Source organism: Balaenoptera borealis (genome assembly GCF_965194805.1).
Source record: "Balaenoptera borealis genome assembly, chromosome: 16".
Lineage (NCBI taxonomy): Eukaryota > Metazoa > Chordata > Mammalia > Artiodactyla > Balaenopteridae > Balaenoptera > Balaenoptera borealis.
The window spans coordinates 74,443,552-74,471,357 of record NC_138872.1 but is presented as its reverse complement, the minus strand read 5'-3'; the positions used below and the strand labels follow the sequence as shown (position 1 = coordinate 74,471,357).

Genomic DNA, 27,806 nt, shown 5'->3' with positions numbered 1-27,806 from the left:
GCACATTAATCAAACCCACGGGAACCTCCAATCTATAGCTGGTTGGTCAGAAGCACAGGTGACAACCTGGACTTGTGACTGGCATCTGAAGTTGGGGGGCAGAGCACTTAACCTGTGGGATCTGATGCTATCTCCAGGTAGACAGTGTCAGAATTAAGCTGAACTGCAGGACACCCAGCTGGTGTTGGAGAACTGTTTGGTGTCGGGGGGAAAATCCACACACTGAAACTGTGAGCAGAATCGTATTTTTTTTACTATAACTTTTAAAATTTATTCTTAGTGGCTGCTCTTGGGATTACAATTAGCATCTCAAAACCATCTGCTTTGGAAACATACCCACTTAATTTCAACAGTGGGTAGTCAAGACTTGCTCCAATATACCTCTGTTCCCCTCACACTTCTTTCATGTTATTACTGTCATACAAATTACATCTTTATACATTCTAAGTCCATCAACACAGTTTTATAAATACTGCTTTACGCAGCTATCTTATAAAACAGATAGGAGTTACAAACAAAAGTACATTTATATTGTCTTCTGTAAAACTTACGTAGTTACTTTCACCAGTGCTGTTTATTTCTTCACGTGGTTTCAAGTTAGTGCCTAACGTACTTTCATTAAGGCCTGAGGACTCCTCCTCGTACGCAGGTCTGCTGGTGATGAATTCTTTTACTTCGCTTATCTGAAAATGTCTTAATTTCTTCTTTAATTTTGAAGGAAGATTAAGCTAGGCATAGAGTTTTGGGTTGAAAGTCTCTTCTTCCAGCTCTTTTAAGATACCATTCCACTGTCTTTTGGCCTCCATGCTTTCTGATGAGAAGTAAACTGTTAATTTTATTGAGGTTCAGTAGTTTCTCTTAACAGATGATTTTCAGCTCACGGCAAAGCTTTGGTTAAACTGTCGGAGTTCTAAAATTCTTTGATTTTAGTTGTTTTGCCCATATTTTCACTGTTTTAGAGGGAGAGTGAGTTCACTGAGGTTCTCACTCTGTCATTTTGGAAGCTGATCTCGTTTCATGTTGTTTGAATTATTTTAGACAACATTCTTTAATATCTTGTAAAGCAATTTTCCTTGAATAATTATTTTTCTAGAATCTTGTAACTATTCTTACCTGGCTAGTTTTTCAGCAGAATTTTAGGATCGCTTGCTCAAACTCCAACAATAACTTCCACTGGACATCTAGAATGCTATTTTTCAAATTGCTCACCTTCTAAGAATATTCAAGCTTCCCCATCTCTTCTATTTTAATACTGCTCAGCAAACATTTAATTTTTTTCCTCCAGATTCCACTGTATTTTTTTCCCCTAGGCATTTAAAATTTTCTGCTGTGACTGTGAACTGGGATTAACATGCCATGTTATTTTTTTTAAATATAAAGCAAACACTTCCTGGGTGGCAGAGGGAGAAAAACTGCTCATTTATGTGCCTAAAGTTAATGGAGTCAGGAGGGCTCATTCTGGTGGTGAGAGGTTTGCTATGTTTTTTTTTCTTTGAAGCAACAGAATATCTTCGTTCAAATTAAATCCTGAGCAGAACCTCAATGCATAAAGAATAAAAGCGAGTTGCCCAGTTGAAAAAGAGGTTGAGGGACAGTCCAAAGCCTCGCATGCACTGCCGCCTGCCCTGCTCCTTACAGCAGCCCCAGAGGGGTCTTCCTACAGCTGTGTGCACAGTTAGCTGTCACAAACAGGAGCCCATCTGTGCGCTCCTTAGCATGAGCTCTTGCTTTTTAATACTCTGCTCTAATTTAAGGTTTCAATAGAGATTTTCCATCTCTACTCAACGACCATTAACACATCTGAGCTTCAGTGAGCTCCTGCCTCATTGGCCTGGGCCACTCCCGTCTCTTGTCTGTCTCAGGGGTCAACAGAACAGGAGACTGAACACATGCTTGAAGATGTGGTGACTTCAAGAACATCTGATTTCATCCTACGGCACAGAGAGACTCTATCACTTAGAAATAAATACAGTGCCCAGTTTTCAACTAAATGAGTAAGTAGATTATACTATTATGAACTTTACTTCAGCAGAGAATAGAGGAGGAATATAAGGAGGAGATGGGTCTGACAGGGCTTAGAACCACGGGACTAGAAGCATCTTTAAAATAAACGCTCAAAAGAAAATGTGTGGTCCAAGTCTTCACAAAAGATATTTTATTAAAATTTTAGGATAAAGGAATTTTTTAAATAACTGTAATACTTTTTAAAAACTACTGAGTATTTAGTCATGTTTTCAGCTAGGAAAAAACTTGAAACTTAAAGAACAGATTGCAGAAAGTAGCTAGGGCTACAAGAGTGAAAGAAGATGGAAACCTGCTATATGTGTAGTGATGAGAGGCTTAAACACTGACTTTTCAAACCAAAAACAAATTGTACTCATTGTTTCACTAATTTGTGAGGCTAATTTGTGAGACTAATTATTCAGTGACATCATATGACAATTCCTCTTACAGAAGAAGAGAGATTTTACTCTAATCCAGCTCACATACTACTTTCTATGGCAATCTGTATGGGAATGGAATGAATGAGAGCTAGTACAGTTTTAGATCCAAATCAGTTTCTAAAGAGTTGGTACTAAATGAATATTTAAAGAAACCTATGTGGTATTTAAAATAATTGAGAATTGTGACAAATTACCTTCAGGAAGTGTTATCTTAAGATGTAAGAAAGGGATGGAGATCTTAGAAGGAGCAGATACACTAACCTCAGGGTAGCACAACTGACAAAGGCCAACAGCCCATGACGGGGGAAGAGGAACAGAAATTCACTCTGCACAACACTCCCACGGTTGGCATTCTAGGCAGTCTTCCTAATTATAATTCAAAACGAATAAAGATTGTGTACTTCCCCCTCAAAATGATTTTCTTTCAGAAGTAAACTCAGAAAAGGGACTGAGTTCTGGAAAGAGACGGTGAGGCTGAGTCCCAGGTACTCAAAGCGCGGCTGCTGTCTCCCGAGCCTCAGGATGTGACTTGCGTCCCCTTACACCCTTCTCTATGTGAAATATAATTTGTGTAATTTGTCCTTGGAAAAATCACAGTGGAGTCTGAGAACCTTCTGGGGCAATCAGTTTGTGTCCTTCGGTATCCTAAATTCAGATAATCTCAACATCCAGAAATATCCTTTGATTTGTTCTTTCTCTGATATCTTGTGTCCTTGGGATCAAAGCCTCTTTCGTTGGCACCAAATAACGCCCAGTGAGGAGTTTTGGCCATGTAATCCTTGGCACTGAAAGTTTTGGATCCACCACTGTCTTCATATTCCTGGATGAGCTCCTGGAAGCGGCTGTAATCAATCCACGTCCACCATTCTCTGCCAATCTTAAACTGGCAAGAAAAAAAGTAGTCAGGTCAGAACTGAAAACACCCATAAAAAATGTCAAGTAAGTATCAAAAAATCAAAAATGAGCCTGATATTTTCTCCCTATCATGTTAAAGAAAATTCTTTTGCGCTCCAGACATGGTTCCGTATCAAAGCAGAATGTTCTATACACAGTCAAAGGACAGTTTCTTTTCCCTTAGGACCACTTCCGTGCTGGACCTGGAAGACCCAGTCGCTGAATAAAGAATACATCCTAGAACTGAAAGTCAAGGATGTGTTTATCTTGAGCGGTATCACTGGAAGAAGATTAATGAAGTTTTTTGGCATTATCATGTGTTAACGGTCAAGCTAATTCAGATTCCTCTTGTTGCCAGTCTTCCCCTGGTATGAATTTCATGCTTGTGTTAGCAGCACCTAGTGGAATCCTTTTATTACTAAATTTTGCTTGAGTTATTAGTGAAGCTTTAATCGATGACCTTCTAATTCTGAAACGCTAACTTAATGACTCAAACTAGCCCTTTTAGCCTAACATGAATACAATATCTCATTAACGGAAAGCCTTGTTAAGAATTTCAATTCAATAAAGGGGAATAATCCAATTTGTACTCTTTTAAGAAAATTGCTTCTCAAAAGTCACTGTAGAATAATGACCACGATGAAGAAAAGAGAAAGTAAGTTGAGGAGGCTCTGAAGGAACTACAAATTGAATTGTGAAGGCTTTTAATTCAAAGCAACCACTTGGCATTCAATCGTGTAAATGTATAACACGTTGATATTTGATTTATAAATGGACAAATCTTTGTTATGCCACCGTTTTTTTAAAAAGCCTGATTATGAACCAAGATAAGTAACAATTTCATGTCCTAGCTGAGAAAAATATTGAAAATATATAGGTTCCTGGATTTAGAATATTAAAATATGCTGAATTTAAATAACATCTAATTTTTTACCCAACAGCTAGGAGCTTTCTAAGGGAAAAAAATGCCACATAAATGGGAAAGTTTAGTCTACCTATGAATCATGAGAAATTTTCTTCTAATAAGACCATTCCTTGAAAAGTTGCCCTAAGAGCTCTATGAATTCTACAACTCAAGATGTAAAATCCACATTCCCCATCATTTTCCCTCTCAAGACTGACTGCTCTCAAATGTTCTCTACCACTAGGAAAGTAATCACTGTCATCCCCGGGTGCTGAACCTCAAAACTAGAGTCAAAGGTGCCCCTCCTTTCCCTGGCCGCTTATACCCCAAACACGGTCAGGCCTTATCAATTCTTCCTTAGCTGTACTTCCATGGCCACATCCTGGCACTGCCCTAAGGCAGGCCCTCACTTCTAGAAGTCGGCCACAGTCTGCCAGCTGACTGACTGTCTGATTCCAGTCTGGGCTGCTTCCAGCTTCTGCAGGCTGCACGAGACGGCTATGCCTGCAGCAGAATAGAGCACCACTACCTAGGACATGCTGTCTAAATGTCACATCTCCAACTGGAGGCTGCTCATGAGCTACCCGCCCCCTCTGGTGACTCCTATGTTGTTACCTCTGTCTGATTAACACCTACTTAAGCCTCAAATCTCTTCATAAATGTCCTTTGCTCTGGGAAGTCCTCCTGAATCCCTTTAGACGACCGTGACAGTCCCCTGCCACAGGCCTTCACTGCACCCTGAACTCGTCCAACAAAAGCACATTATACTTGCTTCCGTAGCCACTTCCCCCGTTCCCCCCCACCCCCCATCCTGTCAAGACTGCTGGTTTCATGACTATTCCTGACGTATTATAACCTCTTCCTCCTTACCTCTCTTAACAAAGCTAGAAGTCCATACAATGAAAACATTTCCACCTGTTCTCCCGACATCTTGAGAGACAGGATGGAATTCTGTTGCTCTTGGCTCCATAGACTAGTGTGGCCTCTGTTCACAGCGCACTCATGATAGAGGGCACAACGTTCACACGTGACTGGAAGCGGGCCGACTTCCCAAGCAGTGCAGGATTAAACACGTCATTAACTCGGATGGCAGTAAAACAAGGCCGATAACAATGCCTGCCTTTTATTCCTCCCTCCTCCTAACATCCATGGAGTGCCAACTATGGACTTGGCCCAGCCACAGACAATCAAAAACTAGTTATAATATAACATGGCGTGTGCAGTGAGTGCGCGCTGGGAGTGCAGAGAAAGGTGATACTTCACAGCCAGCCCCCAGGAGTTTGGCCCCGCTAAGAAGAGTCCTCCTGGGGGTTCCCTGCTTCGCTTGCCGAGTTAAACAGATACCATGTTCTCCTCTTCCCTGTGTCTTTCCCTTTTTGGGGTTCAGAGCTCTAGGTCTGAACTCTGAACCCTCATTGTCCACAATTCTGGTCTTCCTTTTCCCTCAAACTCTGACGAGAATCACTTGCCATGGATATTCCAAGAGGAACTAAAAGATTAGCTTGGAGTACAGCAATAGATTTAAAATCTTCTTTCTTTGCCACAATCTAAAGTAAGAAACATATTTTATATCTTGATCTAGTACACACATTCACATTCATATACTCTGGAAACACAACTTTCACAAAACTATAGGCAATGTATTTCATTTAAAAAACTGCCAGCTGCAACCCACTGCACTGATTTCCTAACTCCTAATGCAGCTTGAAGATCTGGTCTCCTAACTACAGAACTCTACCCTGGCTTAAAACAGAAGAAATTAGTTGCACGGATATGACAACTATAAACTAATATCTGACAACTGACAACTCAGACTGCCAATGTCTAAAAAAACAAACTAGAAGACCAAGTAAACGTGACAGAAGGCTGATGTATTAGTTTGCCTGGCTGCATAACAAAATACCATAGACTGGGTGTCTTAAACCACAAAAGTTAATTTTCTCACGGTTCTCGATGCTAGAAGTCTAAAGTGAAGGTTCCAGCAGACAGCCCCCTTCTCACTTTCACTTCGGCTTCACGTGCCATCTTCAGTATGTGCACAAGCAGAGGATGCGGGTGGGGGCGCTCTGGTGTCTTTACTTATAAGGGCACCAACCCCATCAGATCAGGGCCTCACCTTACGACCTCATTTAACCTTCACTGCTGCCTTACAGACCCCATCCCAAATATGGCCATACTGGTTGCGGGGGGTGGGGGGGGGTGGTTAAGACTTCAACACAGGAATTTTGAAGGGACATAAACCCTCAGTCTATAACTGTAGGTTACTCTCAAATTAACGCTGAGCTATAAAACCCCTAAGACAAAACTGCATCCACACATATCCCCCTCTCAAGACAATGTGAGAATAATTGCGTTGAATAATAGCTCAGAAAAAGTCAAAATATTCCACGCAAAAGGCAGAAGCTAAAAGGGCAAATTTTAGTATGATTGGCACAAAAATAAAGCTGAAAGTTGGAGCTGCATAAACAGAGGAATGAAACCCCAAATCACAAAATTTGAGGTTAAGTATGCTGAGACATGAGGTCACCCTGCTTCAAAAATTCCTCAAATCCAACAGTAAGGGAAGAGGAAATCTATGCAGAATTACAAATAAACTCAAAAGGTCACAGATGATCTCAAAAATACCCACAAGTGCAATACAGTATGGCCTGACTAGACGATGCCAGGCTGCTGAGGATGTGTGTGTGGTCTTGCTGACCAGATGGGCCAGTTCTACAGGCTCCCACCACCTAGAACAATCAAACTGTGGTACAAAGGGCCCTGTTCTCATTACTTCCACATCTTTCACACTTGGAAAATTTCATTAAACAGAATGATGACAAATAGGTCCTTAATTATTTTAAATGTTTAATAAGGTTCTATTAAAGATGTCAGATTAAACACAGGCATTTGCTTCATTGCTTCTTAAAATCTCACTAAAATGACTGTAAAGGTATTTCTAAAAGATATATAACCTATAAAAACAAAGAGGTCAGGAGAGGAGAAAACAGTATCAAACTTTCAGAAGCTTAAAAAGATGACAGATAAGCAATAACTGGCTTAGCAGATCCAAGAGCTGAATCCTAATCTAGCAAACAGAAAAATCCAAGATTCAACCCAATTTATGCTTCAGAATTCCCCAAAGGCCCCAAACTGGTAGTGCCAGTCACCCCTGGAAGTGGGGCAGAAGAGGCCCCAACTCCCCCCCCACCACCAAAAAAAGAGCCCAAAGATTGGTTTACATTCTAAGAAATTGTTAGAATCCAGGTTTCTGACCCCCTGGACATACACACAGCTGAGCACCTACCCAACCCACCCACCCCACCCCCCAACAGAAGACAAGAGGTTTATTCTAGGAAGACAATAAAATAGAAAATCTATGGACTATGGGACAGCAGGTACAGCAGAGAACAGGGCTGTCACACTGAAAATGAGAGATCAGAACAGCCCTACTCCCTGCTTCCTGACCCTTGGTGGCCATGAAGACTTCTTGGGTTCCCTAAGGAAATGGCCCAGGTAGATTTCTCTAAGACAAAGTCAAGCCCAGTCTACACACTTAGGATTCTCAGTATGCTTTTTAGTCTTGCACTTAAATATGAGCAGACAACTGACGATCATCTGAGGAAAACTTTTAACATGGAAGAGAAATAAAATAAACAAAAAGAAAAGAGTAACAGAGTAAACAGAGCCTAGGGTAGGGAGGAAATGACAAAACAAAATAAAAATCCAAACAACTAAACTAAAACAATTATCCTCAGAGAAATGAGAGATTACTGTATTCATTTTTAAAAGTTACACTATAAAACGAAACACTCAAAGAATGAAAAAGACTTTAGATTTTAAAATTATAGAAATGGAAATGAAAGATTCTTGAGAAAGTTAAGAAGTAAAATTTTAAACATTTCCTAGAATATAGAGTAAAAAAGAAAGATAGAAAATAGGAGAGAAATATAAAAGAAAATTTAAGGACTAGCCCAAGAGACCCAATTTTTAAATAACAGGAGTTCCTGAAAGAAAGGAGAAGAAACAGGATGGAGGTACCTCAATGAAATAATTCTGGAAAAATTTTGAGAAGTGAAGGCCATGAGTTTCCAGATTGAAGGGGTCCATAATGGATGAAAATAGACATACTGTCTGAGGCCCATCTCAGTGAAATTTCACAGAGGGAAAACAATGGAGACAAAGGGAAATCTAACAAGGAAAAATGGTCCTGTACAAAGGATTAAGAATCAGAAGGCCTTCAGAGTTCTCAACAGCTACACTGAAAGCTTAAAGACAGGGCTCCAATTGCAGGGAAAATAATTTCCAACCTAGAATTCTATATCCAGCAAAACTATCAATCACATGTGTAGGGAGAATAAAAATATTTTTAGAAATTCAAAGTCTCAATAAATTGCACCTCCCACATACCCTTTCTCAGGAATCTACTGGAGGATGCTTCACCTGAATGAGGGAGTAAATTAAAAAGAGACCTGAAAAACCAGGAACAAGATATCCCACACAGGAGAAAGCTAAAAGAAACCCCAGTAGGGCAGCTACTGTGTCCAATGTAGGTGGGTCAGAAAGTGCCCCTGGAGAGACTCCTTTAAAAAGATGAACCTGATAGAAAATTCAACACATCTGAAAGTCTGAAAGGAGAAATAGATGATGGCAGAGAGTTCAAGAGTTGATTTAGCTCAAGAACATAGAAGAGACAAAAAAAAAAAAAAGACAAATATTAACTCCAGGAAAACCAAAAAGTTGTGCCAGAAACAAACGGCAATCATAAAAGATTGCACTGCTCAACAGTGAATACTATTCATATGGTCATAATAATGCATAAAATTGTGGCATATGTATGCTGGGAAGGTGGGAGAATAGGAAGTGTGTGATGAGAAAAGGTAGAAGAAAATTTAACCCTCATCTTCCATAATACAAAGTAAAGAGATAATGAGCAAACAGAGAAAAACAAGCAAAAAATCAACACTGTAGGTATTCTGTACAAATATTCTTCCAAATGATACTGTAGTATTCTTTATTAAAAAATCAAATGATCAGCACCTTTAGGGAAGATCCTTTATTAAGAACCTGCTATAGGCAAGGCACTATACTAGATGCTTTATATATGTCACTTTATTTAGCTACCACAGTAACGTTGTAAACAGAGTTACCCCTATTTTGCAGATAAGAAAAATGAAAAACAGTGAGGCTGGGATCTGAAAACAGATATACCAGTACAAAGTTCAGGAGTTCCCCCAAGACCACTCCCACTTCTGCCACCAACTGCAAATTTAGGGGTTCCCAAGCTCACCTTCAGGTTTGACAATTCACTACAAGGACCCACAGAATTCACTGAAAGCTGTTATACTCATAGTATGGCTTATTACAGCATAAGGATAGGGATTAAAATCAGCCATGGGAAGAGGCACGTGGGCAGAGCCTAGGAGAGTTCCATGCAAGGAGCTTCCCGACGTTCCCCCCAGTAGAGTCTTGGAACATGCTACCTTCACCCAGAACGATGTCTGACAACAGGCGTGGAGTACCGCCAACCTGGGGAGCTCACCTGAGCCTTGGTGTCCAGGGATTTTAATGGGGTTTGTGCACCTAGACTTAGCTGCTTGCTGAGTGGCTGACCTTAGTTTCCAGCCTCTCTGGAGGTCGAGCAGGTCCTGTGGAGACCAAAGCCCCCACCCCAAACCACATACTCAGCGTAGACGATCTAGTGTGACCCAATGTGCCTCCAGATGAGCAAAGGCACTTTTGTCAGGCAGGACATTCCAAGAGCTTAGAAATCACCTCCTGGAAGCTGAGGACAAATGTCAGCCCTTTCTTTCGGTAAAGTTAATCCTTTATTGGATAACCAGACCTCAAAGTCCACATATAGAGAACAAAGTAGAATAACACAAAAATAAGAATCATACATACCATTTTCGTTTTCATACTCTTAAGAAGGGCTTTTATGTGATCTTAGTATCAATTATTTAGTAGTTGGCTCCTCCAAACATACAGTAATACTTAGGAACCAAACAACGAGAAAAGCACTGGTTAAAGGATGGAAAATGAGCGCTGCCAGACCTTCTCAGAACTCAGAAGTACATGTTAACTGGGAAGGAGTAGAGGGAGTCCTAAGGTAGTGACAGGGAGAGTGACTTTGGAATACAAAAAAAAGAGTGCTACAGTGAATTTCCCAGGTTTATGAATTTTGTTCTCACCTGTTGTAGCTACAACTGCATTGTTTGTTCTTTGGGTAAGACGAGGCAAAGATCCCAAAGACAGACTTCAAAGTGCACCTGACTGCCTGTGACAGTGAGACGTTGAGAAGAGTTGCCACCTTTTTCTGAGTTTACTGGTGATAAGTAGCATTCCCATGGCACAGCTGCCTGGGGAACCATTTTGAGAGGCAAAGCTACAACAATGTGATTGAATTCTAGATATATCCAAGTGCAATTAAAAATTTTTTATCTGGAAACTCAGTTTCTGGAGTTTCAATCTTAATCCCCCATCCTGTTGGAGTAGAGCTAAGTCCTCTCAGTAGTGTCACCAAATTGCCAATTTTCTCTGACATTTTTCTGAAAGTAATTACTGGGAACAATCAGGCCTCTGATAAGAATGAGTTCCACATGTAACACAGAGGGGAAAATATTCAGTCAGTAGATTTTGTTAGGAAAACACTGCATTAAACCCTAATGGAGACATACAGTTCCCTTCTTATTCCAACAGGGGAAGGTGTGGGAGGTGACATCTCTTCATTCCCTCCCTTTACAGATTGTGAGTTTATATATCCAAGAGGGAGGCCTCTGTGATCAGTGCTTAATTACCTACAGGGACTCAAATTCGGCAAAAACTTTCTCAGTGTTGATGATCTTGGTGAAGATTAAGGAGATGCTGCTTGGTGAGCACTGGATGGGAAACTGCACCTTGTTTCCAAGAGACATTTCCCTTTCCCCACTCTGTCTGACTGCTCTGTGGCATTTGAGAGATAGTATAATGTAGTGGTCCAAAGTAGTCTTTGAATTTTGAAAGATATGGAATTGAATTCTGTGTCCTATTTGTCCCTGGAGAAGATCTGTACTCTCTTAGCCTGAGAGTCTTCCTTTGGAACATGAGGAAAAATAATATTTATGACTCATAAGATTTTTTGTAAGGATTAAATGAATTAATGCATGCATAGTGTTATCAAAGTGACCTTAACAAATGTTACTGGTTGTTGAGTTTAACAGCAGACACTACAACTAAGGAATGACACCAGACATCTCACTGATGGTGTAAGATACTAGAAGATAATGAAAAGATTATGCTGGAAGACAACAAAATGATACCTTCAAAGTGCTGGAAGGAAATACCTCAGCTTAGAGTTTTCTACTCTGACAATTTATCAGTCAAGAGCAAAAGTGAAATAAAGATGTTTCAGGGGAAAAAAAGACTAAGTTTACCACTTACGTCATCAAGAAGGAAACTGAACCCAGCAGGAACAACTGGGATGCAAGTGAGATTTACATGGATCCATCAAAACATGCATTAATTGCAGGAAAGAGTACTGGAAAGTCCCTGTATTGTGCTGAAGGAGGACAGCAATGTCAATTAACTTCAGAATTAAACTAAGTAAAAACTTTTAAAATATAAGAGTACAGGATTCTGGGAAGGTGGTGCAGTAGGAAGCATTAGGAAGACTTCTCTCAACCCAGACAAAAATTATACTGGCAGAATCTTGCCTGACATAACTATTTTGGAACTCTGAAGTCTACTGAAGGTTTGCAACTTTGAGGGGAAGGTTTGAACTGTAAATTGTAGTTAATTTCAGTTTAGACAGGCAGTAGCTACCCACCCCTCACTCCCCATGCCCACAGCAGGCAGCTGTAAACATGTTCCTGGAGCAGCCTGCATGCAGCTTGTGGGAGACAGGGTGGGCACTGAGGACCCTGTCCTCCAAACACTGGGGATCTGTCTTCTGACCATCAATTGCTGCTTCTGATCTCAGAGGCGTAAATAGATTAAATTCTGCAATCAAAAAACAGAGATTGGAAAAACGGATTTAAAAACCCATAATCCAACTATATGCTGTTTACAAGTGCTTTACTTTATGTCCAATGACAAAATAGGTTGAAAGTGAAAGGATGAAAAAAGATATTCCATGCAAACAGTAACCAAAAGGCGAAGTGGCTATACTAATATCACACAAAATAGACGTCAAATCAAAAAGGTTACAAGAGACAAAGAAGGACATTATATATCAGTAAAAGGTTCAGTACAGCAAGACAATACAACAATTATAAACATTTATGTACCTGATCACAGATCATCAAAATATATGAAGCAGATATTGACAGAATTGAAGGGAGGAATAGACAGTTCTATAACAATAGTTGGAGACTTTAATATCTCATACTCAATAATGGATAGAACAACCAAACAGAAGATAACTACAGAAACAAAGGACTTGAACAACACAATAAATCAACTGATCAACAGACATACATATATAAAAGTTCTAGCCAGAGCAATTAGACAAGAAAAAGGAAAAAAAGCATCCAAATAAGAAATGAAGAAGTAAAATTATCTCTGTTCAAAGACGATATGGTTTTATACATAGGCAAGTTTTCTCCTGAGAATTTGACACTTGAGATTGAACCAAGTGGTGGTGGATGCTTGAGCTAAATTGGGGCTACAGCAGCCATAACAAGTGGTTTGAAAATGAAGAAGCAAAAGAAGCCATGAGAGAGGAAGGGAGGAAGGGAATAATGTCCTTTGTTATCTTCTAGAAATTTTATAGAGTTATAGTTTATGTGTAAGTCTAAGGTACATTTTGAAAGTTGTAAGATCATCTCAAAAGACACAGAAAAAGCATTTGATAAAATTCAACATCCGTTCATGATAGAAACTCTTATTAGGCAGGGAAGAAACATACCTCAACATAATAAAGGCTGTGTAAGACAAGCCCATACTCAATGGTAAAAGGCAGAAAGCTTTTCCTCTAAGATCAGGAACAAAATAAGGATGCTTATTCTCACCACTCCTACTCAGCACAGTACCAGAAGTCTTAGGTAGAGCAATCATGCAAGAAAAAAATAAAATTAAAGGTATCAGAATTGGAAAGGAAGATGTAAAATTGCCTCTATTTGCTGATGACATGAACCATGAAAGAAAAATTGATAACTTTATTAAAATGAGAAAGGCATAGGTAAGAGAATGAAGAATCGGGTCACGTAGACTGGGAGAAAATATTTGCAAAACATATCTGATAAATGACTTGTATTCAAAATATATTTTAAAAACTCTTAAAACTCAACAATAACAAAACAACCAATCCAATTAAATAAATGGGCAAAAGATCTGACCTCCTTACCAAAGATGTACAGATGGCAAACAAGCATAAGAAAAACATGTTCATTCATGTTTCCATGCCATTATACGCTTTTCAAAACCTACAGAACTTTATAACACAAATACTGAACCTTAAAGTATGCAAGTTTAAAAAGTCATTTAGGAGGTCAGGGGAACCCAGGAAGAGGAGCAGACTGTGACAAGAGAGTCTACTAAATTACAAATGTGTGAAATAACTTCAGTGAAGGGGAGGGGGTGGAAAGGGCACTGACCTAAGTAATTTTAAAAATAAGTGGAGCCTGTAAGACTAAAGGCAACAGAAACTAAACATAAACACTGTATTCTAGGTTAAAAATTCTGATACTGCTATATATTTTACATATACTGGAATTGAACAATTAAGTAAACAGATGACTGGTAATAGGAGCTAGGATTAGAGTCTCACTATTGGAGTGTGAATTTACAAATAAGCAAGGAGAGGAGACTAGGATGAGTCATGTGGTAACAGATTAGAGTCTGAGACATCAGTATGTTTAGCTTAATATAGATACAAATGGTACATATAGAAATATTTACCTACACGTGTATATACGAAGGTTAGTATTGATATATACACATGTATTTCTTTGCTCTGTCATCTAAGAGGGCCTAAAACAAACAACACCCTAGTAGCAACGAGCACACCTTCACCCAGATCTTGGTTTCTAACACCATTCTCCAATAAAAGAAACCACAGATCCTGAGAGAAATAGCTGATTCTAGGACTGGGGCAGGAAATATACAAGATGAGCCTGGAGCTTCTTGTGGTGCGAGAAAGGAAAGAGCTCAAAATGAACAAACCCCGCCCTCCCCAAACACACACATTGATGGGGGTATGTAAAAGAAACACAGGAGCCAACTAAAAGAGCTCTTAATGGCCAAAGCTAGAATAGTTTGGGCAAAAGTAATAAAGTTGAATTGGATTATAACCCAAAGTTATAAAATAAATATCCATGAGCCTATACTGATATAAAAATGATTGAATAAATTAATAAATGGGAAGAAGAGACAAACCTGTGCAGAAGAATTCCAAATAATTTATGCAGATATCCCACCCTCAAGGATGTGGAGCGTAACTCTCACTCCTTAGATACGCACTGAATATAGACTTCCTTCCAAAGGAGAGAGGGGAAGGAAGAACTTTCCTACAGAAGGGGAGAGGGGAAAACAAACACTGACAAACACTGCCACAGCTTGCTGATCAAGGTCAAAATCAAGGGAGCTTGACATGATGTGATGAAAATGGCACTCTACCTCTGTGATCTTCCTCCTAAAAACCCATAACGCAAGTCTTATGAGAAAAACGTTGGACAAATTCCAGTAGTGGTGCATCCTACAAAATACCTCCTGACTACTCCTCAAAGTTATGGGATCCTAGAACAGAAAAAGGCCATTAAGTGAAACCTAAGGAAATCTAAACTATGGACTTCAGTTAATAATAATGTATCAATATTAGTTCATTGATTGTAACACATGTACTATATACCAATGTAAGATGTTAATAACAGGCCAATCCAGGGCATACAGTAACCCTCTGTACCATCTTCTCAATTTTTCTGTAAAACTCAAACTGTACTAAAACATAAAGTTTATTTTTAAAAAATAAGGAATTAAGTTTAAAAACAATGCTATGTGGATTCTGCAAGCCATGCATATAACCTACCACTTGGTTTCCACAGACAGTGAACCACTATAACAGGACATTACCAATATGTAGAAAGGACTTCACATTTCTGAACTAAAGTGACCAAAGTATATCAGATTCATCATGGTCTTACTAGTTTGCAGACTGACAGGACCACAGTTACATTTAGGCTGCTAGGCTGGAAACCCAGAAGTGGAAGGCTGACTGTACCTCCTTCTCCCAGCCAGCCCCTCCAAATCACACAGACAGGTTGACCCTCCTCTCACCAACTATCTGTACTCATCTCTCTGTCCCTCTAGCTCAACCTTGGAACTGGAATATGCTGACTTATTTATCTCAATGTGAGTCTTTTTTATCTTTCCTTTGTTCAAAGTCAGAGATGCTTACTGAACTTTCTACTCCCATCTACTCTTCCACCCACTTAAAAAACCTACTTCTCATCAACAGCAGAAACTCCTTTATGTTTCTGTTTAGTCTGAACATCACTTCTAAATAACAAAACTGTTCTATAGAGATATTAAAAAGTAATCATCCATTAAAAAAATACTCCACTATTAGAATTCAGAAATGCTTTGCATGTGGTGTAGCATACGGCAATGAAAAGATCACTGCACTGCAAATGACCACAGAGTATTCTGGGAACGGATAGAGTAATACAAATTATAATAAACTCTCCAGAGGCTAATTCATGTTGTGAAAACCTTGCAAATTTAATGCAGGATCTTTAAAGGTCATCTAAATATAGTCAACCCATGCTTGGGGTCTCTCTAGAATTTATTTATTTATTTATTCATTCATTCATTCATTCATTCATTTATGATTCAACTTACATTTTGAGCTATCCTGGTTCAGAGAGAATTTCAAATTTTTGAAATGGGTAAAGAAAGAAAGGCCACAGTTTGGGGATTTCCAATGCTGCACTTTCTGGCAATGTTCTTATTTTTGCTAGCCAACTTTACTAGAACTAAAAAAGTACAGTACAGTAGGCAGGAGAGACTTTCAAAAGCATGAATGGGCATCAGTTTCCTGCTGCAGAAAAAAAAGAGGTACGCTGAATGAGAAAACAACTGGATTTAACAACTAGCAGGTTGCTGATGACCTATAAAATAGCAAACTCAACAGTAAGTATTCATCAAATAAATGAATGAGTAAATAAATAAGGAAGAAGGTAAGTAGGTACCAAAATTAGCAAGGAAGATGGAACAATGACTCTGATTTCAGAAGGTAAGACAATGAATCAGGAAAGAAAATGAAGGTGAAGAGCTTGTTCATTCACTAAACAAACACTGAGAATCTAATATGTACCAGGTACTCTAGGAGGTGCTGGGAATGACAGTCCTTGTGCTCCAGGAACCCTAACTTCGCCTTACAGATGTGCATATAGCTCTGAAAGAAGCGGTCCCCAAGGAGGTTTGTTTTACAGTTTTAAAAAGCATAAATTCACCAGATGACGTGGGGTAAGGAGCGCAGGTCTAGCAGAAGAGATACCTTCGGCAAATACACAGAGGAAAGAAACAACATGGCAATGCCTAGTAAAGGTCCAGGGAGTGGGCGTGAAATGAAACTGAAAGGACTTGATTGTGAAGGCCATTAAAACCAAATAAAATGTTTAGGTTTTTCTCTTGCATGCTCTGTAAGATGGCATGTGTTTCAAAAATACAGCAGAGAAACAATAAACTTGGAATTGGCAGCAAAAACAATGAGGATGTTGAATAGTCAATGCCCACTCTCAATTATTTGTAGACTAAATGATTTGTAGACTAAATGTTTTGTGGATTTTGTTTTCGTCTTTTTCCTTTGGTTATAAGTCTGCTTTTACTACCCTTAAAAAGGCATTCATCTGTAAATTGCAAGCCTAATTATTAAATGGGATTTGATGGGGTCTGATTAGGATTAGGAAAAGATCTTTTCATATAAGTTTCTGAAAAATCTTTCCAGTAACACTACAGAGGTAGCCATGCAACCATACTGGGTGACACTTTTAACATAAGCAAACAAAATGAGTTTACGTGCAAATAATCTAATAATAACAAACAGTGCCAAGTGGACTGGTTATTACTGTTCACTGGGGAGATAGTAAACAAAAAACTATAAATGTCAAAACTGTGTAGTCGTAAGTCTTCTGTTCTGTACAAGAAATGTATTTCTACAGCTAAAACCCCTAGATATTATATGTAAAACAAACATAAGAAGGCTCTGAAAGGTGGAGATAAGAAGGCAGGTTGGCTAGGGACTGCAGGACCTAAGGAACGTAGTGATACGTTCCTTGGGTTTTAATTTTGGCTCATATATCCTGGACTGTGTGCGAGAATTCAGAAGCCTGGTTAAAGTCCACAATCTAGAAACACCAATGAGCACTCACAATTAAAAAAAAAAAAAATTAAGCCTCAAATAAAGCCTGCTCTCCTTAGCCAAAGGACTAGGAAAAGGGCAGCCAAGCAAGACAGAAAATTTTTACATAATAACCATCCTAGGCCAAGAGAAAAACTGGCCTCATTCTCACCCCAGTCAGCAAACACCTAGTGGGGATCCTAGAATTCCACATTCGCCCAGCTGTACTGAGCTGTACCCTCCCCCTCCCACTGCTGGGGAGGTGTCAGAGAAGATGCAGTGGGGAATCCTGCCATCCCAACCCCCCTCTATTGTTTCAGTGGAGACCCTGTAGAGACTGGCAGGGTACATTAAAAAAGCACCAGCCAACTGTATATTGTCTCTAAGAGACTCACTTCAAATATATGATATAGGTAGATTGAAATTAAAAAGATGGAAAAGATATACAATGTAAACATCAATCAAAACAAAGCAGAAGTGGCTATATTACTGTCAGATATTATACACTCCAAGGCAAAGAAAATTTATAGGAACAAAGAGGGACATTACATAAATGAAAAATAGGTCAAATCCACCAAGATGATACAGAAATCCTAAATGAGTATGCACCAAACAACACAGTTGCCAAATATATAAAGCAAAAACTGACAGAACTGAAAAGAGCCATAGAAAAACCCACACTTACAGTTGAAGACCTCAACACTTCTCACTCAATAACTGATAGAACTATACAGATAATCAGCAAAGATACAGAAGAACTCAACACCACCACCAACCAACAGGATGAAACAGACATTCACAGAACACTCACCCAACAACAACACAACGTATATTCTTGGCAAGCGCACACAAAACATTTACCAAGATAGACAACATCCTAGTCCACAAAAAAAACCTCAAAAAATTTAAAAGAACCAAGATCATAGAGAGTATGTTCTCTGATTATAAGAGAATCAAACTTGAAATCAATAACAGAAACACAACAGGAAAAAAAAAAACCCCAAACACTAGGAAACTAAACAACAAACTGCTAAGTAATCCATGGGCCAAAGAAGAACATTTAGAGCATTAAGTGTTTACATTAGAAAAGAGGAAAAGTCAATAATCGAAGCCATCTTAAGAAACAAGAAGCAAAGAAACCCAAAGTAAACAGAAAGAAGGGCATAATACAGAGAAGCACAGAAACAGATGAAATTGAAATCTGAAAAATAGAGAAAAACCTATGAAACAAAAAGATAGTTCTTTTTTTTTTTTTTTTATAGATTTTTCTTTTTTGATGTGGACCATTTTTAAAGTCTTTATTGAATTTGTTACAATATTGCTTCTGTTTTATGTTTTGGTTTTTTGGCCACGAGGCATGGGGGATCTTAGCTCCCCAACCAGGGATTGAACCTGCATCCCCTGCATTGGAAGGCGAAGTCTTAACCACTGGACAGCCAGGGAAGTCCCCAAAACATGGTTCTTTGAAAAGACCAATAAAATCAACAAACTGAATAAACCAACAAAAACAAAACAGAGAAGACACAAATCAACCAAATCAGAATGAAACAAGATGCTGTACAGACATTGAAAGGAAAATAAAGTAATACTATGCACAATTTACTCACATAAACTTGACAACTTAGATAAAATGGACCAATTCCTTGAAAAGTACAAACTACCACATCTCACCCAAGATGAAAGATAATCTAAATAGCCTTGTAACTATTACAGAAATGTAATTCATAATTTAAAAACTCCCCCCAAAATATGTTTCTAAGCCCAGTTTCACTGGAGAATTCTACTAAAACTTATAAAGAAGAATTAACACCAATTCCACACAATCCCTCCTAGAAAACAGGAGGAAGCCTTTCCCAACCTGCTTTATGAGGCCAGTATTACCCTAATACTAAAATCATAGACAGTATAAAAAAAGAAAACTACAGACCTATATTCCTCATGAACATAGAGGCAAAAATCTTTTTAAAAATATTAGCAAAAAGAATTCAGCAATATATAAAAAAGAAATACATACTATGACTAAGAGGGGTTTATTCCAGGGATACAAGTATGGTCCAATATTCAAAGATCCATGTAATCCATCATATTAATGGGTAAAAGAAGAAAAATCACATGTTCATAGCAACGGAGAAAAAGGATTTGACTTAATAATTTTATTGTGAATAAACACCCATTCACAATAAAACCCCTCAAAACACTAGAAACAGAGGGAAACTTCCTCAATTTGGAAAAGAGCAAGTACAAAAAACCTAGAGCTAACATAAAATTAAACAGTGAAAGGCTAAATGCTCTTCCCCTGAGATAGGAAAAAGATAAGAATGTCCAAAATCACTGTTCTTATTCAATAAAGTATTCAAAGTCTTAGTAAATGTAATTAAGTAAAGGAAATTAAAGGGATGCCAATTGGAAGGGAAGAAACAAAACTGCCCCGTTCTGTAGAAGATATAATGGTCTATGTAGAACACCCCAAGAAATCTACTAAAAAAATCCTGCTAGAAATAATAAGTGAATTCAGCAAGATTGCAGGATATAAGATCAACATACAAAAATTAATTCTATCTCTACAGAATTCAATGAACATGTGACAACTGAAATTAAAAATGCAATACCATTTATAATTGCTAAAACAGAAAAATACTTAGGTATAAATCTAACAAAGTATCGGACCTGTATGCTAAAAACTATAAAATGCTCATTAATGAAATCAAAGATCTAAATAGATCATGTTCATGATATGCAAATTAAGACCCACTGAGATCATGACAAACCTGTTAGAACAGCTAACCTAAAAAATGACAATACCAAATGCTGGTTAGGATGCAGAGAAACTGGATTTTTCATGCATGGCTGTGCTTGACATTCTTCATGGCTGAGGTGCTGTGGCCCTCACTGCACAGCTTGGTGTCAGAACTCAGCAGGTATCTAATAAACACTTACAGAACTAAACTGGCCTGAACGAGATACGGTGCCATTTATTTCCCCTATGTCCATGTTTACACTGGGAAGAGAGAAGAAATCTTAGAGACTGAAGTCAAGTGTTGTTCTAACATAAAATTTCCCAGTTTTAAACTCTCCTTTGAATGGTGTCAGTGGTATCAAAAGATGCCCTGTGGTACAAGAAAGACCAGTGGACTAGAGGGCAGAAGGCTGTGGGTCTAGATTTGGCTCAGCCACTTTATGAGACTTTAAGGAAGTCTCTTCACCATCTGATCAGTTTCCACAGGGAAAAAGTGAGGTAAAACGTGTCTCCAAATCTCAGAAGTGATATTCTAATCCTAAACCTCATATTATTTCTATAAATAATTTTCTACATACATTGTACATAACACAATAAGATAAGGTACATAAGGAGACAAAGTAACATAACTGAGAACCAACAGAAACAACAGATAACAGAAACAAATCCACAGAGATTTTAGATATTGGAGTTACCAGATACAAACAATGAAATAGCTGTATTTCCAGTATTCAAGAAGATAAAAGCCAAGCTTGAAAATTTCAGCAGGGAACTGGAAAGCATACAGTGTGATATATCATATTTGAAACAAACAAAACAAACAGAAATTATTTAACTGAGAAACACACTATCCAAAATTTAAAAATTGGTGTGGCATTTAATAGCATGTGAGACACAGCTGAAGCAAAAATTAGTGACTTGGAATACAAATCAAAAGAAACTGTCCAAGTGAAATAAAAAATACAATAACACATGTTTAACTGGAGTTCCAGAAGAAAAATACTGGGGAAGAAGAAATGTTTAATGAAATAAAAGCTAAGAAGTCTTCAGCCAGTGATGGAAAGTATCAACCCACAAATTTATGAAGCCCAAGAATTCCCAAAAAGGAAAATAAAAAGAAGTTCACATCTAGACACATTAGAGCATAAAACCAAAGGGAGAGAAAAAGAAACCAGAGGGAAGAAAACAACAAATCACCTTAAAAGAAGCAACAAACTAACAGCTGACTTTTCATCAGTGGAATTTAAAAGACAGGGGAATATCTTTATGGTGTTGAAAGGAAACAAATGCTAATGTAGAATTTGATACCCAGCTAAAATATACATTTTCGGACAAAAACTGAGAGTATGCCATCAGCAGACCTCCACTAAAGGAAATTTTAAAAGGTGCTTTTTGGGCAGAAAGAAAACAGTCCCAGATGGAGGCTCAAAAATGCAAAAAGGAACAGAGAACAAAATCATGTTTAAAATGCAGGTAAATCTAAATAAATACTGACTACTTAAAGCAATTAACAATACTGTCCTTACACACATTTATAATTAATATACACAACGACAGCATGAGTTGGGAAGGGAAAAACAGAGGTTGTGTTCTAAAGTCGTTGCTTTGCACAGTTAGAGAGTAAAAGTATTTTAACACTAGACTGATTAGTCAAGTTTACATGTAATTTCTAGTGCACCCACTAAAAGAATACAAAAAGTATGTAATTCCCAGCCTAACCAGAGGAAAAATAAGACCTACTGTGGCTGAGAAAATGAAAGAAGTGCAGAAAGAGAAGGAAGAGGGGTTCCAGAAGAAGCTGGAGAGGCAGACAGAGACTGATCACATAGGACCCCAGGGGCCACATTAAGGATTTTGATTTTCATGCTAAAAGCAACGGGAGGTCAATCAAAGGCACCTAAGCAGCAGAGATCTACATTCTATAAAGACATCTTTGGCTATGGTGTGAAGACCTTATGGAAGAAGAGAGAACTTTACTACCACTGTCAGGACTATTTCCAGAGCACTGCCCCTCCAATCAAATAATTTGTTTTGAAGGTACTATCTTATCTTAAAAAGTAACAATGAATAAAAAGCTAGAAAATAAAATTCCGTTTTTTTGGCTTTAATTTTTAAGATTTACTTTGTAAGTTAATTGTCTTTGCAGCTACTTTATTAACATTTCAAATACTAGGTAGCCTTTATTTCTTTGTTCCTTAATGCTCCCAGTACATATTCTTCTGTCTAAATATTTAAGTCTGACAGATCATTAGGTCAGATATATACAATCTAATTGGGACCAAGGCATGAGGGCCTTTTAACCTCCTGTTTGAGACTAGACCACGTGAAATTTTAATTGAGTGATTCTAATATTATTAAATATCATTAACCTGCAAAGCTGTTCAGGAAGCCACTTAGGTTGTGGAGGGAGGAAAAAGTGAGATTCGTGTTCAATTAAGCCTGACTTTACTTGCATACAGAGCATTTTTATAAGAAAAGGTAGCCCATTCTTTATTACCTTTTTGGTATTAATTTATCTTTATTGTGATATAATTCACAAACCATAAAATTCAACCTTTTAAAGCATACAGTTCAGTGGTTTTTAGTATAGTCACAAAGTTGTGCAACCAACACCACTAAATAATTCCAGAACATTTTCATCACTCCAAAAAGAAATCCCATACCTATTAGCAGTCACTTCCCAGTCTGCTCTTCCCCCAATTTCCAACAACCACTAAACCACATTCTGTCTCTAAGGATTTATCTATTCTGGACATTTCATATAGATGGAATCATACATTATGTAGCCTTTTGTGTCGATTTTTCATCCAGAATAATGTTTTCAAGGTTCAACCATGTCCACTTTTTTAAAAAGCACTTTTTAATGGAAAGTTTGAACAGGAAACTAGGCAGAGGAGTAAAACAAACCTCTGTGTATCCATCATCTAGCCTCAACAACCCTCAACCCATCCACACACCCACATACTTCTTACTTCGTATCATTTTGAATCAAATCCCAGACACTATATTATTTCTGTATAAATATTTCAGTAAGGACATATCATTATGATTGCTACTCTAACACTGGCCTTCTGATTGGGTTTTTTTCTTTTTAATGGTCTACCTCTACTAAAAACTGAATTTTTCCTTTGTTAGGCATTATTTACTTAAAAAATACATTAAATTCAGGCACTCGTTCTGTCTAATAAAAACACTAAAAGGGAAAAAGGAAAACCAAAATCCCAGAAATATTTCTGCAGAGGCCAAGATTCAAAGTGATCTAAAATTTGATAAACACCTCAATATTTCTTCTGACAGTCAGAAACACTCATATGGGGGTTGTTTACTATTTTCGCTTTCCCTTGTCACTCTAGGAAAGGACTAGAGGTTATTACAAGGGTGTTTTGTTTTGTTTCTCAGTACACACCAATTACAAGCCAGAAAGCACTTCAGGTGCCTGGGTGAGGGCTGAAAACAAAGCAATCTCACACAGAAAAGACAGTTTATGAGTCCAACAGACTGAATTCGGGGCTTTCTTAATGTTTGTTTTAGGAAAGGTAGCAAACAAGCAGATATTCATTATAATAAGGTGAGGGGAAAATAAAGAGAAAAGAGAGCAGGAAGGACAAGGGTGATGGAAGAATGCATACTCGAGTGGTTCTTACCTTCTTGTGAGCTATCAGGAGGCAGTTGGAATGTTCGTGTTCACAGGCAATTTCATAGTCGGGAATCAGATCCACCAACTCACAGACAAAGCGCACCACTTCTTCGTGCCAGGGCACGTTGGCCATGGTAAGACTGCTTGCCGAACTCTCTCCACAGTAGGTAACACCCTGTGGAAACATTACAACAGTTAGGGACAGTTACAGACCTATTTAAATGTCACAGAGGAAGAGCTTCACAGCCAGAAAGGCTTCTACAGGTCAACCAATCCAAGCCAAGCCAAGCCAATCCGTATCTTAAAGTGAAGAAAGCAGTACAACGATGATAAAATTTGCTTGGAAGCTCATACAAGCAGCGAGTGACAAAGACAGCAGTGGAGCTCCCAGGCCAGTGCTCTTTACACTCTGACAATCCTTATGCTTGGGTACTTGTGCTTTGTGCTACATCACCATCTACACTGTCTAGTCACAACAATGTATCTGAACTAATAACATATCTTTCCATTCAGATTCATTTGTGCACCATAACAGATCGATTCTCATGGGATTATAATCCCCTAGTACAATAATGGAGGTACAGCTGACACCCAAAAAAATTCAGTGAATAATTTACTGACTGGGAAAATAAGATGAGCTCCTATTTTCTAGTATAATTTAGATTTGAGGTTGATAAACATTCTGTAAAGGGCCAGATAGGGATCCCTTTCAAATTATTCTTCTGGAATCATTCTAAGGAGATCACTTTGTAATGCATTTTTTATGTGGATATGTATAAACACAGAATCATGCCAAAATGAAAATACATGTGTAGAAATACATATACATATATATATACACACAGATATGTATATATATATACCTTTACACACATCTACATGTATATACGTGTATCTACCCCTAGAGAAATTCCCATTCAGTACAAATGCAGTAAGATAAATTGGTTTTTAACTCTTTTTAATTCTACCTGACAGCCCAGGCATGTAAGACACAAAAGTTTTATAACTAAGTTTTCCATTTGGTAAGTTACATAGTGATAAGTGATTAATGACTAATTTTCAATACTGACTATCGTAACTTTGTAGGCTCTCTAAATACCCAAGAAATCAAACTTTCTTGAAAAAAGACTCGAATAGTCTAGATGTGCTGCTACTAAGTAGGGAATAACTAAAATAGAATGAGGTTCTCTCTCACTCGTGCTCTCTCTCTCTCCCTCTCTCACACACACAGACTGGAGGGGATAGAATGACATTAAGTGGAAAGCCCACAATGCGCACTGCAGAGTGACCCTGACCCTACAGATGGCAGAGCTGGGAGGGGGCCAAAAACTCAGATGAGTTCTGCAAAACCCTCTACTCCAGATGGCTGTTCAAAGACTACTTACTGGTGTACTACACTGAGATGACCTTTGCTGAACATAAACTAGAGGAGACCCAGCCTAATTACAATAATCAAGAGAAGCTTCTCTATTAGCCCACTGATTTACAGAATTCATTAAACTGAATTTGGGTTTTAGCTGAATTAAAAAAAGCAAATAATAGTTTAAAAAATCTTTAAGAAAGCATGGCTGTAAAATTGCACTAAACTTGCCCAAATACATGAAAATGATTTATTCATAAGTCAAATCAGTCATAAAAATGAACTTTACTTCACTTTAAATACTGTTTATGAGGGACGAAATATATGAACAACCATGTAGATACTGCTTAATTCAAAGGAATTTATTTTTTAATAACATTTTTCTTATTTATTTATTTATTTATGGCTGCGTTGGGTCTTTGTTGCTGTGCGCAGGTTTTCTCTAGTTGCGGTGAGCGGGGGCTACTCTTTGTTGCGTTGTGTGCGTTTCTCATCGCAGTGGCTTCTCTTGTGGAGCACGGGCTCTAGGCACGTGGGCTTCAGTAGTTGTGGCACGTGGGCTCAGCAGCCGCGGCTCGCGGGCTCTAGAGCACAGGCTCAGTAGTTGTGGCGCACGGGCTTAGTTGCTCCGTGGCATGTGGGATCTTCCCGGAATAGGGTTCGAACCCATGTCCCCTGCATTGGCAGGCGGATTCTTAACCACTGCGCTACCAGGGAAGCCCCAGGAATTTATTTTTAATATTTAAAATGTTAGTTCATTGAAGCAGAGGTTTTAGGTAAGATCTTTTTTGTTTTTAATTTATTTTGGCTGTGCTGGGTCTTAGTTGCGGCATGCGGGCTTCTTGGTTGCGGTATGTGGGATCTAGTTCCCCGACCAGAGATGGAACCCAGGTCCGCTGCATTGGGAGCATGGAGTCTTACCCACTGGATCACCAGGGAAGTCCCTAAGTAAGATCTTATATTCATGACAATGGCTTTGGAAAATACTTTAATATCGATTATTCAGCAATAATAAAGCATGAAATGCTAAGGAGAGATTTGGTTTGGAAAGGAAATGAGAGAATGATTGCCATAGGTCATCACCATGCCTTCACATTATACTTCTCTATACGTTCGCATGATGCTTTATCATTAACAAAGCATTTTCACGTAAAAATTCTCATTTTAGCCAGACAAAATCCTCGGAGGTGGGGAGTATGGGTAACTTCCTGAGCCGACTGCGGAGCCCGAGCCTGCGCCATGACAGACCTGCCATGGGTAGAAACCGGCCTCACTGAATGGCCTCCCCGAGCCCTCCCTCAGTCTGGCTCCTCAACACCTCCCTCCGGTCCTCCCCCCTCTACATGGGCTACTTCACTTCATCGCACACTCCGGTCTACTGATGACCCACCCAGACTGGATTCCTCATCACACTTGCCCCTGAATAGTCTAAAGACGTTTCGCTTCCCCTCACATCACAGCTGTCCGCCACCGTTTCATGCCAGCACCACCTCCACTCCCACCCAGTTTACCACCAGCACCAAGTTCTTTCCTCACAACTCTGGAAAAACAATGTCCTCAAGAAAACAGATGGGTATAATGTGGCAACTGAAAGCACTCATTCCAGAATTCCAAAGACTGAGAGGTGACAAGCAGACTCAAAGAAAGTTCCTGAAGAGCAGGACCACTTATGCATCTTCCTGTTTGTAGTGAAAAGCACAAGCCACACCATTACACTGGTGACTTCTGGATGGACCACTCTGCTCCAGGACGTGGGGCCCATCAGGTCTTTTTCACGGGCTGCTTAGAAAGTTTACCTGGGGATTCAAAGTCTGTGGGAAGAGCAGTATTGTGGCTCTTGATATTCTAATTAAACTGACTGGTTGTCCAAAGACTCCTGGTATGACTGTTTTTGTCCCTGATAGTTGGAGGAGAAATGTCTTCATAACTTTTTGCAGCAATACATGTCACTCCTTTATCTTAAAAATGCTTCAATAGCTGTCCCCCCCCACCAAAAAACCAGCCCACGTTTCTCAGCCTAGCACCTGAGGCCTTCTTACTGGACTGCCCCACTCAGCATCCAGTCTTTCCCTGGCTAAATTCTCCACCATCTCTTTGATCTTCGGCCAGGAACCCCAATCCCATCTAATCCCAATCTCATTATACCCTGTGCAACTCTCTTCTCAGATAACTGGCATAACTTTGATGTGTCTAAATCCTGAGCTCTTAGAGGGCGGGGGCCACACCCTATTCTTCTCTGTACCCCCAACCAATCTATTCTAAAGAGCAAGTCACGTGTTCCTCTATGACATTAAACTCCAGAACTCTTTTCTAATACAAAATTTAATTCATATTTTTCAAGATTTTTCTACACTTTAATGATTATGAACCAACTGATAATCACTGGTTAGGTATTGCTACATACATGAACAACTGGTAATACTCCCTACGTTTGTGTGCAGAAAGAGATTGAGACTACGCTAAGACATTTGTTTTGCAAGATGCATTCTGCAAGGATTGAGTTCTGTAGACAGTCATGGTGCTAATGCGAAGAGAG

At 38.8% G+C, this 27,806-nt stretch overlaps 1 protein-coding gene across 4 annotated transcripts in view; it reads right to left on the bottom strand.

Annotated features, from left to right (window-relative positions):
* The window catches only part of LOC309612626 (S-adenosyl-L-methionine-dependent tRNA 4-demethylwyosine synthase TYW1), a 214,294-nt gene that overhangs the window by 58,324 nt on the left and 128,164 nt on the right, over nt 1-27,806 (bottom strand). For 2 of the 4 annotated variants that reach the window (XM_082358572.1, XM_082358573.1), the window contains exons 15-16: nt 23,918-24,085; nt 236-3,327 (exon numbers count right to left, since the gene is read on the bottom strand). In XM_082358572.1, the coding sequence (XP_082214698.1) occupies nt 3,106-3,327; nt 23,918-24,085 (390 nt within the window). In that variant the 3' untranslated portion in view covers nt 236-3,105. Of the gene's footprint in view, nt 1-235; nt 3,328-10,473; nt 14,706-23,917; nt 24,086-27,806 lie in introns of those variants that run through there. The other 2 variants (XM_082358574.1, XM_082358575.1) reach the window with 2 other exon arrangements.